Source organism: Ips typographus, linkage group LG4 (assembly GCF_016097725.1).
Source record: "Ips typographus isolate SLU linkage group LG4, UJ_Ityp_2.0, whole genome shotgun sequence".
NCBI classification, from domain to species: Eukaryota; Metazoa; Arthropoda; class Insecta; order Coleoptera; family Curculionidae; genus Ips; species Ips typographus.
Window position 1 is genome coordinate 6117074 of NC_138425.1, and position 20375 is coordinate 6137448.

The following is a 20375-nucleotide window of genomic DNA, read 5'->3' on the forward strand; positions in this document are numbered from 1 at the left end:
GAGAAAAAGGCTAATGGTACTAATTTCTAGCAGCTGCAAAATGTAATTTCTACATGGTGGTACTCGTTTCACCAAAAAAAAAATTAAATCGAGAACAGGTAGCTGTAATTTATCGCCCTAAAGGAATGCGGTCTATTAATAATTTAAATGTAAATTTTTTAATTAATGATACAAATTGCCTTTCTCAAAATGTGTTTTATGATTTCCCACTAAGGCCGGGTTGTCACTTTAATTATGAGTTTTTGCCCCGATCCAGATCCGAACGCTCGTAATGGGTCTAATAGCGTCTGGTACGGCATCTGCGAATCCATTTTGAATTTAAATCTGCTTATTTCCAGTCGCAATTTTCACACTAATTGGAAATCAGACCGAGGTAATGTTTGTCTTTGGCCATCGAACCGCTTGGTTTAGTAGAAATCGAGTTTTTTTCGAAACATCACAGTTTTCTCCTGTCAACACATTTTACGTGCGATAAATGACACTACCAAATTCGTATTTCAATAAAAACAACTATTTATTCCATGGGCGTTATGTTACAGGAAATTTACAACAGTATTTATACAGGAACAACTTAAACTTTTATATTTACACATAAAATAAATAAAGAAAAAAACAAACAGCAGTAATCAGTCTTTCAAAAAATATTACACTAATATCAAATCGACAATCAAGATATTGCACACTATTTTGTGACCAAAACTTTTCGCTGCTGATAATTGTGAACAACAAATTCTCTCGACACAAATAATCTCTGTACAATATTACTATATATACATAACTTAACCTCAAAATCGATACACTTTTACACTTTAGAAACTGTACAAACATCACAAAAAACAGCCGCCCGATTTTCACTGGGGCATGTTCAACATATGGCCCGAAGGCCCCGAGAAGGCGAAATGGGGAGGTCGGTGCGCCATGGCGGTCAGAAAGGGTGAGATCAGGGGTGCGCCACCCGGAAACAACCCAAATGTGGGCGGCAGTAAAGGTCGGGCGGACAGCCTCAGTTTCTCCAGTTCCGCTTCTTGGAGACGTTTCGCTTTGGCTCTACGATTTTGGAACCAAATTTTGACCTGTAACAAAGAGTTCTATTAGATGTCTGATATTTAAAACTGAAAAAAGTTAAGTTTATTTTTTTGTTTTTCGCACTTTCAGGTGCAATATGTCATTTCCTTCAGGTTCCAAAAAGCTTCGGGTTTTGTCATAAGAATTGGGATTAGTTTAAAGCAAACCACAATGACGTCTTATTTGTTACCATACAAATTAAGAAACTACGCATTTTTAAAGAGGATTTTCATGTTTTTGACACATCTGCAGAATATTGCAAAAGTTATCGTTAGAAGGTTTAAATATTTCTTTTCCTCTAGATCCCAAAATGCTTTACAGCAAAAATAACAAATATCATTATGGTTCAAATTTACTGTTAATTTTGACAAAAATCAAATACCTATGTGGTAAGGACAGAAAACTTATTTTTATTGATTCAAAATTTGTTCCACAATTTGAAGAAAATCTATTTTTTTTATTCTTAAAATCAGGGAAATGACAGTCATGACTTTTTTGGTGTTAACTGAATAAAATATTGTCAATATGCTAAAAATTGATGATGAACTTACAGCTTAGGGAAGTAACCAAAATTAATTCGGATTTAATTCAAAATTCAGATTTAAAGACAACCTTAAATATCAAAATTTATTATAAATTAGCTTGCTAATGCTGATTTTCCTGAGACTTAAGCTAATACACACTAGCTAAGTTGAGATATAAATGTGACAGACTATGTGCTAAACATCACAGTCTAAACTACACTAATCCATCCTAAAACCCAATTTAACGATTGTCCAGGAAAAGGGGGTAAGCCTTTACCGGGACACTTTTAATAATTTCATAGATTTGATAACAGAAACGTAATCAGAAAAATTTAGGTTAGGGTCAAAACCAAATTCAAAAGAACTGCTGAAAAAAAAAACGTCATGATATTTTAAGCTTAAATTACTGTGTGAGTATAGGAAGTTTTACAAATTAAAGTTTACCAACAAGGCCAAAATGGACTCAAAGTTAATGACTTTAGGTCCTAGTAATCTAAATAAACTAAAGCTAAGAGAAGAAAAACTAAATAATGAGAAGTACCCAGTCTGTCGATTTGTGTCCCAGGTTGGGTTCCCTTTCTAAAATTCAGTATTTCTGTTTTACTGACCGTAAAATAAAGTTTTTTCAAATTGTGTCACCATAAAATTCAGTCTTCTACTTGAATAAAATTATTAAATAACAAACGTGGATTATACATAAGAAATGTCTAACATGATCGATGGAAATTAAAGCTGCAACAAAACTCGTGAGAAAAAAAAAACACCTCTGAATCTTACTTCAGCCTCATAAATTCTCAAGAATGCCCTTAACTCTTAGGGCACCTTAAGCAACAAAGCGGAGCAAACAGAGTTAATCGTCTTTGAAATGACCATTATTGAAACTTAACAGGCGTACCGAATTTTTCTACCTGTTACACCTTAAAAGTGGATTCACACTGACCGCCAAAAAAAAATGCATATTTTTGGGTGAGAAAAATTGTGTTAATTACCTGAGTTTCGGTGAGTCTGAGCGAACTGGAAAACTCGGCCCTTTCCGCTATGCTAAGGTACTGTTTATCCCTAAATTTCTTTTCCAAGGCTAGAAGTTGTTGGGTGGTAAAAGGTGTCCTGGGTTTTCTGTTTGGTTTGTGTTTTCTTAGGGCGCAACGTACTATTGGTGGTCCACCGTTGCCCAAATTTGGAAGGTTTGCTGGAAAAAGGTAAAATTTAAGAAAGTTGGCAACAACTCACTTAAGTACTGAAATAATTAACACTAATTGGGTCTCTGACTGATTAGTTGATTAACTTCATAATAAAGTAAAAGGCACCCGCGTCTTTATTAAACATTTATTGATAAAACCGCGATTAAATCTCCATCATTTAATATCAAAAAATTCAGCTAATAATGATGGAATTTCTTTTAAAACTCCGTGTGAAGACGGACCGGATTTTCTAGGAAGAAGCATTTTTTTATCTAATCTGGTGCGGCAAATTGACCATTTTTATCTTTACTTTGTGGTGTGTACGCTATATTAATTAAAAGTAATTGGCCGATCAGCATTCTTGCTGGGATTGTCTGATGAAAGGTAGCAGCGCTTATTGTTTCAGCAATTAGTATTTGAGCTAATTAGTCAGATAGCAATATGATTAGAAAATGAAACGTACTAAATTTTAACTTGGTATTTATGCAAACATTTACCTTTTATGGTTCGATAAATTTAGGTTTTTGAAATCGGTAGAAAAAATGGACATTCTCAAGTTTCTGGGTCCGTATTTTATATAATATAAAAATGTTATCTAGGTGTGTTAGTAATTTAAGTTCTCGTGATGGTAATTAAGTAGGATGCAGGGTGTTCCAAAACAAGGGACGACCATCAATTCTAGTTTTTTAAAACTGTAGGTATCAGTTATGGAACTTTAAGTTTTATTTTTTTTTTCATTGCAAAATCAATTTTAATTAATAATTTCAAGTTTAAATTAATAATAACCATCTAAATAACCTAAACTATTTCTTGACATCAGCAATTTTTAAATAAAAAAGTAAAATAGGAAATAATGTTCAGATCTGGACATTACTTTATTAAGGTCAAAAAACATAGTAAAACTCATTTAAACCGTAAAGTGTAATACATCATTGAATTTGGGATAAAATAAACTTTCAAAATCTGATCATTAGTATTGGTCTAGGTCCAATACTAACGTCACAAAAAAATAAAACGTAAAGTCTAAAAATACACTTTTTTTAAAATATTCCAAAAACCAAAAAAAAATACGTTTTTTCAATGTCATTGCATTAAGGCCATAATTAAGCAACCAATCTATTGCAATAATCTGTATCTCTAAGTTTTCAAGATCCCCATAATGGCCCTCCTTATCGTCCAGGACACTATATTTGAACCATGTTGTCACACATAAAAAAACGAACATTGAATAAAAAAAAATATACCATCAAAATGTAATATAATCATAATACATTTTCTTAAAAAAACTAAACTATACAAGAAAATAAAACAATTCCTAATTTAGTTTAGTTAGTCTTAAGAAAGAATTGCAGCAGAATTATTCATTTGTATTGGTAAATTTTGCATTTTAAATCCTGGATTATAGTATTTTAATTATCATTTTAATATATAATTTTATCATTTTATCTAAAATAATCCTAAATGAATAAATAGTACATTTTCTGAAAACAAAATCAAAACCAATAGTGAATCATCAGGAGATTAAAATACTCAATTTAAATAACTTTTGCAATTTCATGTGAAACAACTTTTTTCTTTGCTTCTTAAATGGTAAGTTTTAACAGAATACTAAATTGGAAGTGTTAATGTTAATAAATTACAGGTCCATAATATGACAGAAAGTGAAAAATGTGATAGGTGGTATAATTTCAATCAATTTAAAAGAATAAACTACGAAATATTAATTAGTAAATAGAGCAATAGAGCAGATAGAGCAATAATACTGTTTCAATCACACAGAGGAAAGATTCTTGAAAACAATTAAGTATAACAGAATTATAAAAATGCCAAAATACAAAATATACTAATTTTCTACTGTAAATCAGTGAAACAAGAAAAACGTTATCATTAAGTAAAGTTCGAAAAGATATAAAAGCTTGAACGCCCAAATGAATTGAGCTCAATTGAAGAATTTCTTAAACTTAGCAACTGAATCACAATAAGTGAGAAGAAGAGTTTATATTGGAAAAACTTAAATTTAGCAGATTTGTTCACAGTTCTAAATGGTATTAGTGTCTCTTTCAAATTTCATAATTTGGCAAATACAAAGGTTGTCAAATTTAGTTTTATATCTAACATTTCCAGCAAAGCAAATGTAAAATATAGGTAAGTATGATTTTTAAAATTATATGACATTTTCGTGAAACATAAAGTGACAATTTTTTAAAACACCTTTTATGAGAAGAGATGTTGATTGCTATTAAATAATAAAATTTGCATTAACCATTGAGTGTGTCAAAAATACAGTCAAAACACGAAACAAAATTGATTTGAATCCTGCTAGAACTAGCTGCAATGACCATACTACTGAATTTTGTCTATAAAAACCATGTTGTACTGAAAGTATGTATGGCTTGATGTATGGTCAAATCAGATAAGTATTTTTAACAGTATAGGCAATTCCGAAGAGACTAATTGACTTAACATCATATTATTAAGATAGAATAATGTATTATAATAGTTTCCGGATATAAAACCCATTGGTCCTTACATTAGCTTTATAATTTTTTGTGGTTTAATAGCACTATTTTCTCAAAATTTTAGTAAGGCAAAATTTAAGATATGTATCTTTGACTTAGATTTTAAGAAATACCTAATGCCTTAAAGCGTAATTTAGGTGAAAGAAAGGAATATAATATACTATTCTTTAAGCAATTGGGTTAGTGTTAGAAGATGAGAACAAGATCATTACTGTTAAATCTTTTTTCCAGACAATTCCCACATTCTGACTAGCTTACCTTGTGGAGAATTTGACCTAAAAGGTCCATTTGGTCCAACCCACGTAAACGGCCATTGTGTATGTCCAGATGGAATGATTCTGGGCATAGAAGGATGCACGGGCTGTGGTATAATCACAGTATGTTGCGAGTTTGGACTCAAACTTTCCCTGCCTTCTCCGTCGGTATCCTCATCGTCCACCGTGATATTCTCGTCCTCGTCTTCGTCATCGTCGATTTTCTCACTGGACGTGTCCAGTCGATTCTCTTCACTTTCCGAGTAATTCGAACTTTCATCCAGAAGCCTATCTTGAACCGGTGAAGAAGGCGGCGGTGGTTTACTGGGGGACGACAGTAGCGACTCTACACTAAAGGAAATTTTCGCCTTGATTCCCGTTTTCGTGTCTTCCATTGTGGAAATCATAACACGCACTTTCACTGATTCTGCAGTTTGTTTTGGCACACTGTGTATAAGGAACTGACAACTTTTTTCTCTCGTTGTGTATGTGCTGCTTCGTGAAGCTGACGACGTGCACTGAAGTGTGAGCCTCGAGTAAGAGTGGGACTACTACATTGTGGAAGGGCGTGGTCTCCCCAACTTGGGGCTCCGCCTCCTAATTTAATTTCCAAATCGGGCCTACGATATTGATGACCCTCGCTAAATTTGCTGATTTGAGTGACGCTGGCGTGATTTTACCATATTATATTATTTGTCGTAGTATGTCTAGTATTAATTCAAATTGATTAAGTTTCGAGTTGTGTTCATTTTACGCGTTATGGCATAAATTAACTCGCCTGCCCAGGCGATAATTATCTTGTTTGCTTGATTAAAAGTGTACATTTGCTTTGAAATTATCATCCGGTTTATATTTACATTTGTAATTCGGTTAAATAATGGAGGACTGCGCATCGTTTTTTTTCTTTTGTCAGAACGGAATTAATTCTAGTACTGGCTTATGTTCATTTAATTAGTTCCACAAGGGTTAAGTTCATATTCCTTAATCTAAAAAAAAAATCATCAGGTGAATTAACTAATTAATTAAATGATTGATAGCTATTAGGTACTAACTATATTAGGTACTAACTATATAAAACCGTTAGAAGCTATTTTTGTTTTACTCAATCATTACTCACGATAAAACACCACGAGAAGGAAAAACTAGTACAAAAATTTGATAACCCAGTATTAAAGAATGTTCATATTTAAAGAAATTATAGGTACCTGAACCATTTAAGTCACATTTATTTTATGAGAGACTGGTAGTTTCTCATTTTAATGAACGGTTTTGGGTGGATTTACAAGTGAATCCTAAGAATGCGTCGAAGCTTCGGTATCCGGTAAATTCGGTGTTATTATTCCTATTCGGTAATTCGACCAATCATTCATTAGAAGAAAAAAGTGTGTAATATTTGGGAATGTTTTGACAAAATTGCTAGTGCATTAGCCTCAACTGAAACATAATTAAGTTCAAGATCAAAACAACAAGGAGGAATTAACAGCATAGGTACTTCATTCATAAAAAGAAGTGAAGATCCCCATAAATGGTAGAATGAGGGAAATACCAAATTTAACTAAATACTGCCATATACAAACTGCAACTTTCGTGTAAGTAAATTTTTATTTAAGACCATACAGACTAATGAATTTTAACTAACTAAAATTTTATTAGAATTTTTGTTTTTGATCAAATTATCATATACATGCATATACAAGCCTCTGTAACTAAATAGACAAATAGTTCAGACAACAAATGCAAAAGATTAATATATCAAGAGTCTCCAAAGTTGTTACCTTGCTGTTGTTAATTTGTTGTTGTTTACTGTGTTGTTAATTTGCTACAGCGTCAAGTTTTTCGATTTCCTTTATAGTTTTTGAGTTCTTAAACGTCTGCAACTTTGAAAAAAATTGCTCTTTTTGACCGTATAACTCTTCAACGCTATTTCAGTCAGTAGTTTTGAAATCTGGGGGTTACGACAATAAAATTTGCTTTGTAACCAGTAAATTGGCCTTAAAATCCAGAGACATACTGTATTTTTGCCATAAACAAACTTTACTGTACTGAAACGGTAACCATTACCAAGAAAGAATGAAAGAATGTGTGTTGTTGTGTTGTGAGGTTAAATTGCAATAAACCACAATTTCCGTCAGTATTGTCGAAATTTGGGAGTACGGCTCTGAAATTTGCTGTATACAGTGTGTCCCAAATTGCTTCTACATGTATTGGAATCTCAAAAACGGTAAGAGCTACAGAGTCGGTTAAATGGGAAAAGTTTTAGAGAATTTTATATGAAACTTATTTCCGGTATCCAAATTAAATTATCTTTCTCCGTTTTCCGGAAAAATGGAAAAACGTCAGAGGCTGCATTTTAAACACTCTTTAACAAAGCCATAGAGAGTTTTGAAACTAAGACATTATTAAGGCACTTTTTTACGTAGAACACGATGACATAATTAGAAAACATCTATCGTCATTGGTTTCCGAGATATAGATGATAACTTTGTAAATTCTTATGGCCGCCTTCGAGATGGCGTAAATACCATCAAAAAGAATTAGGATTGTCAGTTAAAACGCAATGAAAGACCATTTCAGTTGATAGTTTCAAAATCTGGGGGTTACGGCACTGAAATTTGCTGTGTTACCAGTAAATTAATCTAAAAATCCAGAGATGTATAACATTTTTTCCATTAACAACTTTTACTATGAAAACTGACTTACACTATGAAAAATCCTTTTTTGAAACTGAAAGAAAAGAAGAAATGCAATGAAACGCCATTTCAGTCAGAATTTTCGAAATCTGGGAGTTACAACCGATATGGTCACTCTACACAAAATGAATGCTGAATATAGTCCAAATAAAGTTACAAAATCAAAAAATGTGTTTCAAGCATCTCTAAACTTTAAAAATACACATAACAAAACGTTAGTTAAAATATTGATATTTATATTAAAAAACAGTTATTAAATTTCCATTATTGTCTCTACTTTAGCAAAAAAAATTCTGTAAAATCTGTAAAGTTAGTAAAATTTGATTTTTTCCTGTTTTATTTTAAAAAGTAAGCATTTTAACTGCAGCCTCCTGGCAGAAGCAGATGAGTGATAATCTACCCCAACTAAGGTACCGAAAATAGAAATTACAGTCCCTTACAGTTGCAGCTTGCTATCTTTTACAGTTTTTTGGTATTTTATAAGAAAGTATGAAAACAGAAAGACGAATAGCAAAGTACTATAGCCTTATTTTTTATGGTTTTATAAAAATATTATCTGCAAGTTGGTACCCTCTAGTGTTCAAGAGGATAAAAGTTGTATTTGGGAATAAGATAAATGTTCTGACTTTTGTACGTTTTGTTTTTTTCTAATCGCACTAGTATAGTATAGCTAGTAATTTTATTGACTAATTGCTTGGTAATTTTGGCATAACTTTAAAACCTCAATAAAATGAGAATTATCTTTGGCTTGAAATCCTCAAGATTTTTAGCACATTGTTAGTAATGGTAATAACCTCAAAGATATCCACAGTGCAGTGTGTTTCACTCCCAACCAAAATGTTTATGACTGACTGACTAGAATTAAACTACAACACTAGTTTAGACCTTTACCTACAAAGAAACAACTAAATTGACTTTTTTCACACTTTCAACAACAAAATCCAATCATCTGTTTTGTTAAACAGATTTGTCTTCAATTCAAGCCCATGACTAATCCCATTAAACATGACAAGTTCCTCGATAATCCTTCTGTTATTATTATATGGGCCCTAAATCTGTAAACCATCCTATCTTGACAGCACAGTCAAAATAAAAAAGGATTAGAGCTTCAGGTTGGTAAAACCAATTTCCATGTACAAAACAGTCAATTACCTTACTTACAACTTCTCGGAACGAAACTTATATAGTAGAAAAAACACCCTGATTTTCTAGTCTTCTGCTTAGTTTACTTTATCGACCATCAGCAGGTAACCAGTTGACTTATACAGGGGCGTCCATGATGTTTTTACTCACCAACTACTAGAGCAACGTTTCTAAGTAGCGCCACTGGAGGGATTTGTTTAGAGAATAAACATTGTAGGCGTTTCGCACGTGCCTCTCAAATGTAAATCTCTTCAGGTGTTGAAACTTTCTTCGGGTTTACTGGCTAGGTGTGTGTTCTAGGCTAGTTGGAAAGGATTAGTATACCTTGAAAGACACCAAAATCGACAATTTGCATGTTTTGTGAAAAACCTTTTTGACAAGACAAACGGAATTATGATGCGGTTTGAACGATGTTGGTGGGCTTTTGTTTGGTTAATTGGCTTTAGGGATTTTTTGAAATGGCAAGTTTGAGTGACTCAAGGGACTTGTGTTGTCTTGGAATAGCACGTACAGATGACGGATTAGTTTTAGACAAAAAACAAACTTTAGTACAAAAGGTTCCTTTATATTAAGATGCTTTGTAGTGATTTTCAATTAAATACATTGTGTCCCAATGAAATAATAAAAAATAGTAAAAGGTTTTTCAGTATTTTATCGCACTGTTTATGTAAATATCTTGACAGCAGTAATCAAACTCGATGGCTGTTGCAACGCTGAGTTGTTTCAGAACCACTGGTTCACCTAGATACTTAACGTGTTTGTCAGTTAGATCTATTTAAAGATAATAACAATTTTCTTAATAAATTACATTCATTTAGCTTCTGAGCTAATTTGCATTAAACGGTTATTGGCAATGACAAGATAAGAGCAAAATTAATGATATTTTTGCTTCACATAATTGAGCAAGCTATGAAATCTATACCCATATTCAGGCTTTGAACTAGTTTTGTTTAATATATTGTAATTTTGCCTCTTTAGTATAGTATAAGATACTGATGGTTATGATTGGCTAGTTAGAGATTGGTTAGGACTCTAATGTGTTAAGACTAAACCCACAACAAGCTTCTATAATTTGTTTCACTCTTTTAAATGACATGATTTTGTGGCATAATAAGTTAACCCTCTGTATAGTTATATTAAAAACTTGGCCTAAACCTTCTAATCACATTAATTCTCAACTGATCATTTATCTAAATGAGTTATTAAGCAAAACTAAAGAAGGCGTTAATTGAATTTTTTTTCAATCCGGCAATTAGACGGAACGAAACGCGGATTAATATTCACAACAGCGGCGGCAAGAAAGCAACAACAATAATTACGAACAGCGACATATACGAACGAGATAATTAATTTTTTTAATTAGCAATTTAAATCCCACACCAACAGAGAAATCTACAGTGAACAACACAAACAGACCGAACGTAGAAGAGAAAACAATGGGCCATAAAACGGAAATTGACTTATCCTTAGCAGCACGTTGCAGCATGGAATTAATTAGCTGTACAAGAATAATAACCTGGCCAGTGCGGTGTGGCGGGGTAGGGGGAACAAAAAGCAATTGAAAAGGGGAACAATTTTATTACCTTAATCCCCTCGCATGCTAGTTACTACTACGTTTGATTGGCAGTAGAAAGACCCGTTCCCCGCCTATGTTTCGAGCGAGCTCTCCCCTCCGATTGGTTGCATCAACACTGGATAAAGAGGGGGCAATAAAATCAATTTAATGCCTCCACTTGTTTCGGCTCATCATAAAATAACATATTGTGTGACATAAACGAGTGCTCCAGACAAAGACAGAATGATTACATCAATGCGCGTTTGCCTGCGTAATGTTTGACAGTTGCTTTGAAATGATGATCCATCAAAGTTTATTAATCCAGACTGAGGATGACGTCAAAAAGTGAAACGTCATACTCAACCCTAAAGTTGTTATTCCAATTTTACGATCGAACTTATCGACCTTAAATATTCGAAAAAAAACCCTATTAAATCCTAACCGGAATCAATTAGATTTATCAGCGGAGCTATTAATATACCCCTAATGGTCCTTCAGTGAGGTGGCACCGAAGTCAATAATAACTTTTAAATCCTTTAGTTAAGTCGCCGCTCAGATGGAAATAAAACACATTTTAGTTTATCACTGAAAATGACACAATTAATTAGAATGTTATCACGTCATATAAACACTCTGACAGGCGTAAATCAAAGACTTATCGGAAATTGAGTTGACCTATGCGACACTAATTTAGAAATATTTTTAATTACTTATTTACATGGAATTATTGCCTGTAGACATGTAAGTGTGTGGTCCGGCTGCTCTTAATTGTTGATAAAACAATGCTTGATTGAAATCGACGTAAATAGGCTTATTTATTATAATGAATTATGGATGATAAGCTTGGATTATTAATCGTTACTGAGAACACCCAAATCATCGAATCAGCTCTCCATGATTATTCTATATACTTAATAATTCTGTGCCTAAACTTGTTAACTTTGCCTAAACTGAAAACCAAACCAAATTAGAATGACGACACAAAGAACGCATCATAAATCTTAAAAACAGAAAAAATAACATCAGAAGGAAACAAAGAACGTATTTTTAGACGAGTTTTAATCTGTAGTAATAAAATCTTCTTTTGTCAGAATAAGTTAAAATGAGATAACAACTGTAAACACTTTAGTTAATATTCACGCTAGAAATTCGTCTAAAAAGCATTAAAAATTTTAAACTAATGCCTCTTTCACAACACACATGATCGTAAACGAATAAGATAACTAAAACTAATGGAAGATGCAAATAATCAAATTTAGAATTAGTAAACTTATAGTAGTAAAATTAATAATCAAAAGATATACTTGGCTTAATTTACATCACATTAATAGTGTTCAAAAAATATATTCAAGTTAACGGGAATTTTCAATCTGTCATAATCTTGAAAACTGTCACATACCACTCCATGAAGCTTTAAAATTACAAAACTTGTTTAAAAGCAATACAATCAGTGTAAATCATAGTATATGCATTTCATAGTTTAAAATGAGTTGTTTTTTTGGCAGTTGTAACGAGTCTATTGTGGATATATTTCGATCTGTCACAATTGTGGTAACTGTCAAATACAACTCTATGAAGGTATAAAATTTCATCTTTATCTTCATCTTGAGTCATCAACTTTTTAAAACTAGTACAATCAGTTCAAATTTATATTAAACGTTTTTTAGAACTTTACGATCAGGCTTTTTGACAAATGTGTCAACTTGTTTTCTTTGGAGCTGGTTCCATATGTTAAACTGCTGCCGTAAAAGCACCACTCTTTGAAGCTATAAAAGTAAAAAAACATTCTCAAATACAATACAGTTCTATCATCATTTTAAGCAAATTTTATAAGTTCATGAGTTGAATTTTGTCGATTGGGACTTGGTAAAATTCTAAAATTTTTTTTTAAATTCTGTTTGTTTTGAGATTAGCAAATCCATGTTATTGAGTAGACGTAATAATAGCATTTTAAGTAGTTCTGCAAAGTATAAGAAAGTAGAATTAAAGCAAAAATTCAAAATAATCTGGGTAGTTTTAGTGAAATCTGGCAACATTTCTAAAATGCTTTTACAGATGTGTAAAACGGCTCCAAGAGTATAAGTTTGGCAATAATGTTCATTGCTGCCAACGCTACAACCATCAAACATGCGATCATCTTGATTTGACAAAGCTTGTGACATCGTAATTTTGTTTCGTTTTCTACAAATAACACGTCGTTGTAATGCTTTCGACTTAAAATTTAATTCAATTACAGCTTCTCTCGTTTTCAAGAATTGGAATTTCACATGATCTCTGACCGTTTTCCTCAGAAATGATGGATGTCCTACTAAAATGGCGTGAAAAATATTGCATGGTCTGGGTATCATTAATATTTTATGACCGATAGGCCAATTAGTAGACAGTTGGGGGCGTCCGCTTCTGGCAATTAGTACTCGATAGTGTTTAGAAAATTCGAGATTATTAGAAACACGTGTTGATGTGCGTTTCCGAGATATTAATCGTAACTTGTTAGCTTCCAACATATGGAGCCACAAATCTAATAAAGTTTAAAACTAGAAAATTGAGGTTAAAATGAAATAAGGCGGTGAATGTCTAAAGTGCAAAAGTACCTTTTGTTCTCAGATTTCCCTTAAGGGTCCACTCGAAGAGTCGAATTACACAAGGCGTTCAGCCGACCGGGAGCGGCGCTTTGCGGTCCTTCTACTAATGACCGGTTCTGTTAAAACAACATTTAATTAGGCCCCTTTGACCAGTGTTATTTACAAGCCTGCGCTGTTAAAAAAACAACAGTTTTATTGCCGAAGACTACCTGAGAAGGTATACAGTCCTAGCGCACCGTCTTCACAAATATTTATACCCTGTCAGATTTCTTTCGGGGGGTTTATCTGATTTTTGCCATTATAGAGGCCCTTAAGAAGATAAGTGGAGTACTGTTTAAGTGTCGCATAGGCAAGGTGCTGACAACTAGGTCTTCCAAGATCGTTAATTTTAAGGCACATCTGAAGGAACCGACTGTTAAGTCTGTTTGTCTAATGGGTACAAAGAGAAAATGCCGAAATTTGCTAAACACCTGAAATGTGCCTGTTTTAAAGGATGTGTAAACTAGAATATCACTTTTTGAGCCTTCCAAAATGTGAACATTTGGAGTAGAGTGGTCCACGGAACCTGAAGGTTTGCTGGAGGGTTCCATTCCTAAATAGATGAATTTGTCATAACATTTAACCCATTAATACTTTCTATTTTCTTTAATAAGGAATTCTCAACTATTTATTATATTATTCAATTAGAGTGTTCACATCCTGACAGGATAATTAATCTCTCATATAATGACTAAATACTAATATGAACTTTCAAATTTTATTTATTTGCATAGTTTTTTCTATCTGCTAGTTAACCACATCTTTAGCTTTTAGTGATGTTTAAGTAAACTGTGTAAAACGCCTTTTAAACACTTTTAATTTACGTTATAAACCGGTTTATTTATTAACTTTTAATACAATAAATGTTAATATGGTTTAATTTGCCTTATATTAGCACTGTTGGTTTAGTGGTAAATCTCATAATCGAATATATTGACCTAATCATAATCGAACCTAACCTAACCTAACCTACACACAATTAAGCCTTGACACAGCTTTATGGATTAACTATAAACTAGGGTTTGGTTGTGTAAATGGACCATTAAACAGACCTCCTTCAGTTTCAGCAAATAGACATATTTTACATTCCCATCATTATTTGAGTTTTAGTGTTTAATTTTAACGTGTTTTAGTAGTGATAGTAGTGATTACCTACAAATAGTGATGGTTAAATTACCGATAAAGTAAATATTTTACTTTACCAGGAAAATTTGACCTGCACCACTTTTCTCCCTGACTTTAGCTGATTTTGTAGTGGTTTTTTTATGTCATCAGATAGGAAATTTTATGAAGATTCCAAAAATGTGCTCAAAAAGATGATTTGGTTACTTCAAATGGGTTTTATAGGCAATTTTGTCCCTGACCGTTCTTAAATAAATCGTGTTCAAATTTCAGATCCCAATTTTACTGATTTGTAAATTGTTTGCCCTAAACCAGTTTTTTTTTTGATTTCCTCAAAAACGATGAAAGTAATTAAAAAATTTCAAAAGACCAAAAACGTCTCCTTAACCTAACACCGTAAGTTTGCAGAACCGTTTTTGTTTCCAGTATATAGGGTGTGCAAGAAAATTATGGTGGTTTACTATTTTTGTCACTCTGTACGCAATTTTTAAAATAGAATTTTTTACTCTACACGACTGGAAAGAGGAACTCAAAACGGTTCTTTTAAGTGATTGAACTACCCTGCCTTCCTAGAAATAACTAAGTTACAGAGTGTTCAAATTTCGGTGAAAGTTACAAGTAATTTACAAAAGACCTAAAATGTTTCTTACCAACTCCTTAACTCAACACCGTAAGTTTGCTGAACCGTTTTTTCTGCCTGGACACAGAGTGGGCATGAAAAGTATGGCTGTTTTTGGTCACTGTACGCAGTTTTTTAGATAGGCATTTTTGTTCAACACTACTGGAAAGAGGAGCTTAAGAGCCTTAATTTGAGTGGTTTAACCTCCATGAACTCCCAAAAATAACCGAGTTACAGGGTGTTCAAACTTCAATTGATTAGAAAATGTGTTGCATCAAACCAGTTTTATTTTTAGAACTCCACTGAGTGGAGTTGGATAATGGAGTTCTACTTCTTTTTGATTACTAGATGAGTTGTCTAAATGCCTAATATAATACCTTACATAACGTGATATAAAAAAATTAACATGTATTTACAGGCAAAAAACACCGGCTAATCTAATCAAGCCCGATGTTCTCTCTATAATAACGGGTGATAAAATTATTGGGTGTGGCTGGTTATAGGGCCGCCGGCCTCTAATAACAACCCTTTTCGGATAATAACCAAATTGAATCACGTAATATTTGCCTCGTTAACACGGTCACGGAAAAGAAATAATTTGTTTTGAAACGAGGGCTTTGGTCAAATTGGATTAAGTAATTAAGTTGATTTATTGACCGGCATTTAAGGTGAACTTTATAAAGCTTAAAAATTTACTGAATAACACTAAAGTGTTTTACCATAATTAATTAAAAAATTGAGTTTCTCATTTTGGACTGGCATCCCCTCCTACTTCCTGCAGTCAAAACGAGGGTTTCGTGGTTGGCCGTCATCGATAAATTATTAATATAGTCATTAATTAATCGTAACCCGGGGTCATTAGCGCCGTTCCCTTGCGGACGATTAATTGCTAAACATCTCTAACAGATCAGTAGCGTGCAGCTACTTAAACCACGAAAATTAGGAGTACGTCACTGGGATTTATAAAAAAATCTATACCAAGGAGTTCCCTATTAATTCTAAGAGTAATTAGTAGGTATAGGACCGTTTTATTTTATTAACAGTTCAATTTAGTCGGCTTATTGAACTTGATAAAGATAAATGAGCAGTCATGCTTCGTATATTAGTGAATACGTTGATATTGCCAATGTCAAAAAGTCTCCACCTACTTTTACATTCCGAAGGTAATCTAAATTAACGAAGTGATTTAAAATAAGAAAATAAAATAAGTTAGAAAATCAAAAAAATGTTAGAGCTGATGGCAGTTCGAGATAAATTTTAAAGATGGCCATCAAAAACAACTAAATATCACCCGGAATTTGAAATCTTAGCCATAAATCTAAGAGCCCTTATCTTTTATGACTTTTAGCAGCTACATTGTTAACATATTTTACAGCTGTATTACGGGCAGCAAACTAAATTAAAAAATTCTTCTAGTGATCAGAATGTCGTCCACGTAACAGATGGCCTGTTAATTTCATTAATTGTTTCAGATCGGTTTCATAGAAGTGATGTAGTTGACTTATATTGCTGTCGACCGTAAAGGGAAATAATAATAGTCGACATTTGTGGTGTTTAATAGACTACTTATAAAAATTATTCGAAAAGGGTTGACGAATCCCTTTCACCTACCTGCATCATACATAATTAATATCTAGTTACATTATGAGACAACCATAGAAAAAAATTCAAATTGAACAAACTGTACAATTAAGAATTACAAACAAGATTCTGAAAAGGGCCGGGAAGTTAATCATCGTTGGGTAACAATGGTTGGCAAGCCAGTTGTGCCTTGACGTACGAATAAAAGTGTAATAAATTAATGTTTCGCTTTATGAAATAATATACTGGAACTCAAGTATATTTAGCGAACGTTTACGATCTATAATAAGGGGAGAGAGATATTTTATTCTCAATAAGGGCCGGCAGATGGCTGCGATTTTCATTGTCCGCCCGATATCGTCATGCTTTCTGCCCAAATATAACCAAATCGAGAATGGCGGCCCTTCCAAGGTGCTGAAATCATTTAGCGGCACTCTGGAGGGTCGTTAATATCAAATTAGTTTCAATTCCATTTGTTGTATAATATTTGAGTGTAGAACGCCGCCATTTGACATTTTAGTTAAGCTGTCTGTTACGTAAGTATGGTGCAAGTCATTTTAAGTGGATTAAATTAAAATAAATACATATAAACCATCAACAAGTAATTAAAACTGAAAATCATCATTGAAAGGTAAGAAAATAGAGTTTGAGAAATTAATTATTGTTACTTGTTTATACAGGGTGTTTTTAAATAAGTGTCGGAATGGAAAACTTTTGATTCCTCATGAAAACAAAAAAAATATGCACATTTTCTTTTCTGCGCTTCAATTTTTGAGAATCAGGGTCTTAAACTTTTATTATTTTGTCGATTTTTCACTTCATTTGACGATACTAGAAAAATTGGCATTTTGACAGCAATTGGCAAATTCGGTCAATGCATTTTATCCAAAAAGAGTTTTTATGAACAAAAACAGACATAAAAGAAACTCAACGGTTCCAATTCGATTTCAGTTCAGACAATTCATTTCTTCCCATTATTGCTACTTCCTAGAAATGAAAATTTACTAAAACCTTGACAACTTAGAACATGCTTTTAATTAAAAAAATACTATTTGGCATAAATGTCATTAAGAAAAAGTGTCTGATTCTACTGTTATTCATGATGAAATTACTTGAAAAAAATGTGTCTTTTTAATATCTCCAGAAAGTTTTGATAGATTTTAATGGAACTGCAAACTAGTTTCTAAGTAAGTTTAAATGATAACAACAAATAATAATGGTGTGGTAATAATGTACAGGGTGTCCCTGAAATGACTGTACAACGCTTAACCACAAATTCCTTGGCCAAAAATAGGGCGATCTAGGCAGCTTTACCTATATCCAAAGTTGCTTAATTTTGTTCTCAAATTAATATAGATTTTTCGAAATAATTTATAAACGGACTTATCGATTTTCACGAGATTTGAGACAAACAATTCAGGGACAGTCTGTCTAGTAATATTTAGATGACATCTATGATCAAATAAAGAGGCAATTTCCGTCACGTCAGAAACAAAACCAACCCCCTGAAAAAAAAACTAATCCATCATTATCTATCAAAGTTAATGAGGAAAATTAGCGTTTCGTAGGGCGTATCTCCCGAATCGTCAGATGATTATCTGGTGACCGTTTCTGGAGCTGGACCGTGAAAAAGTCTCGGGTGCTGGCGCCCGGGTACTCCGCCCTGCAATACGAAACCGGGACCCCGCTGCGAGCCCCCTTTTTCAAAAAAGTACCGACGAATTATTTGCCATTAGTTATGCTCAATAAGGATCGTCTTAAGAAAGTATTTAAACGGTCGTACGCTGACAAAGTGCACATAGAAACAAACAATAGCGAAGAGTCGTCGTTGTGGTCGCCTATAATAGTCGGACATTAATCATAGTTCATTAGTGTAATAAATAATTGGAGTAATTGTACTATTGAATGTTGCGATTGTGACCGCACAAGAAGTCGAGACTGGTCGTATTGTATTACAATTATTGGGGACTAATAATGAGGCTCCGTGCAATGTCTAAAGTACCATGAACTGGTTGAAGAAAACAATTTTTCAGTACTGGTGTAAGCGATTAATAAACTGGTAGACCTTATCTTTACTTTCATGTTTTTGCAAACCGACTTTATTAAAATATCTCAACCTGGGCTGACAAATTACGTACAAACACTCACGAATATTTCTTCAAATTTTTTCGAAGAAAATTAAGAATCCAGTAGCCACCGAAATATCACGAATCTTTATCTGAACGCTTGTCGACATAAAATATGAGCCCCATTAAATCCTTATAAAACTTAGGCTATGTTGTTTGGAATTTAATAAACATAAATTGATATAAAAATGCCAGACGCATTAAATTAAAATACTCGGACCACCTTAAACGGGCAGCTCCTTGTTTTTGGAGACCCAATTAAAATATTTCGGTACACTTTCGGCTATAATTAATACAAATTGTTTCAGATACAGTCGGAAATCGTTAAGATAAAATTTAAATTCGTTATTTCGTAAAAAAGCTCGCTTTTCGTGCGCCTAATTGGGTGAATATTTGGTGACCGCTTTTTTCCATCTTCGCTTTAATAGTTTAAACTTTTACTTCTTTGAAATCGATGCCGCCGGCTGAAAAACCAGCAAACGGTTGTAAATAACCCGCGGGGCAGCTTTAATCCAGCTAATTTTCTGCATATAAATCCACATTTCCTCGAGCCTCTCGACGAAAATTATGACCGCCCAGGATCTGCATGAGAAAGGCCTAATCAATTAAATTACTCGCGACAGCCACAAAACTATTCATCACACCACACAAATCTTTTTAATCCTGTATTTATTGCGTCATTATAAATAAATTATTCGTCAAGAATGGTTTTCAGGGTTGTACTAAGAATATTTTCTATTCCATCTACCATGGAACTTCTCTAGCACTGGCAGCCATACGATCTCAAAATGCGAGAATGCGAGAGTGACCCTCTATCTTTTCAGACGTCTACGGACAAATTTGACTTTTTTAAAGCATTCAAGCTTTTAAAACTGCCAATAACTGACAGATGCATTACTTTCAAGGATCTAGTATCTAATATTCAATTTGAACTCATTTCGTGAATTTTTTGTTTCTTCTACTTCATCTTCTTCTTCTGCTGCGTGTGGATTAATGTTTGCGATCACATTTGTCCACTCGTCTTTATTACGTATGGTCTGCATTAGTTCTTGCATTGTCCTCAGTCCTGTCCACTGCCTAACGTTGCGGAGCCATGACATATTTTTCCTGTCGATTCCTCTCTTTCTCTCAATCTTCCCCTCAATAGTCAATTGCAAGAATTGGTACCCCTCGTTGCGTATTACGTGCCCCAAGTATGCTGTTTTTCGATGTTTAATGGTGTCTAAAAGTTCGCGGTCTTTATTGATTATTCTCAAGACCTTATCGTTGGTTTTTCTTGCAGTCTTCCTCAGTACACGCCTATAACCCACATCTCGAATGCTTCCAGCTTGTTCATAGTGCTCACCTTCAGTGTCCATCCCTTCATGCCATAAAG

General features: G+C 33.4%; 1 protein-coding gene across 1 annotated transcript; it reads right to left on the bottom strand.

Annotated features, from left to right (window-relative positions):
- Window positions 1-489: 489 nt before the first annotated feature.
- LOC145728244 (uncharacterized) lies at window positions 490-6077 on the bottom strand. Its single transcript, XM_081978323.1, has 3 exons — window positions 5548-6077; window positions 2579-2778; window positions 490-1073 (listed from the first exon to the last, which is right to left on the bottom strand). The coding sequence occupies exons 1-3, from the start codon at window positions 5948-5950 to the stop codon at window positions 852-854; spliced, it is 825 nt and encodes a 274-aa protein (XP_081834449.1). The 5' UTR covers window positions 5951-6077; the 3' UTR covers window positions 490-851.
- Between the last annotated feature and the right edge of the window lie 14298 nt (window positions 6078-20375).

Excerpts from the sequence above, each read along its gene's own strand:
- LOC145728244 (XM_081978323.1), bottom strand. The coding sequence starts at position 5,950 with ATGATTTCCACAATGGAAGACACGAAAACGGGAATCAAGGCGAAAATT. Across the intron at positions 2,779-5,547 it reads TAGGTCAAATTCTCCACAAG|CAAACCTTCCAAATTTGGGC; the intron begins GTAAGCTAGTCA and ends ACCTTTTTCCAG. Across the intron at positions 1,074-2,578 it reads TCAGACTCACCGAAACTCAG|GTCAAAATTTGGTTCCAAAA; the intron begins GTAATTAACACA and ends TCTTTGTTACAG.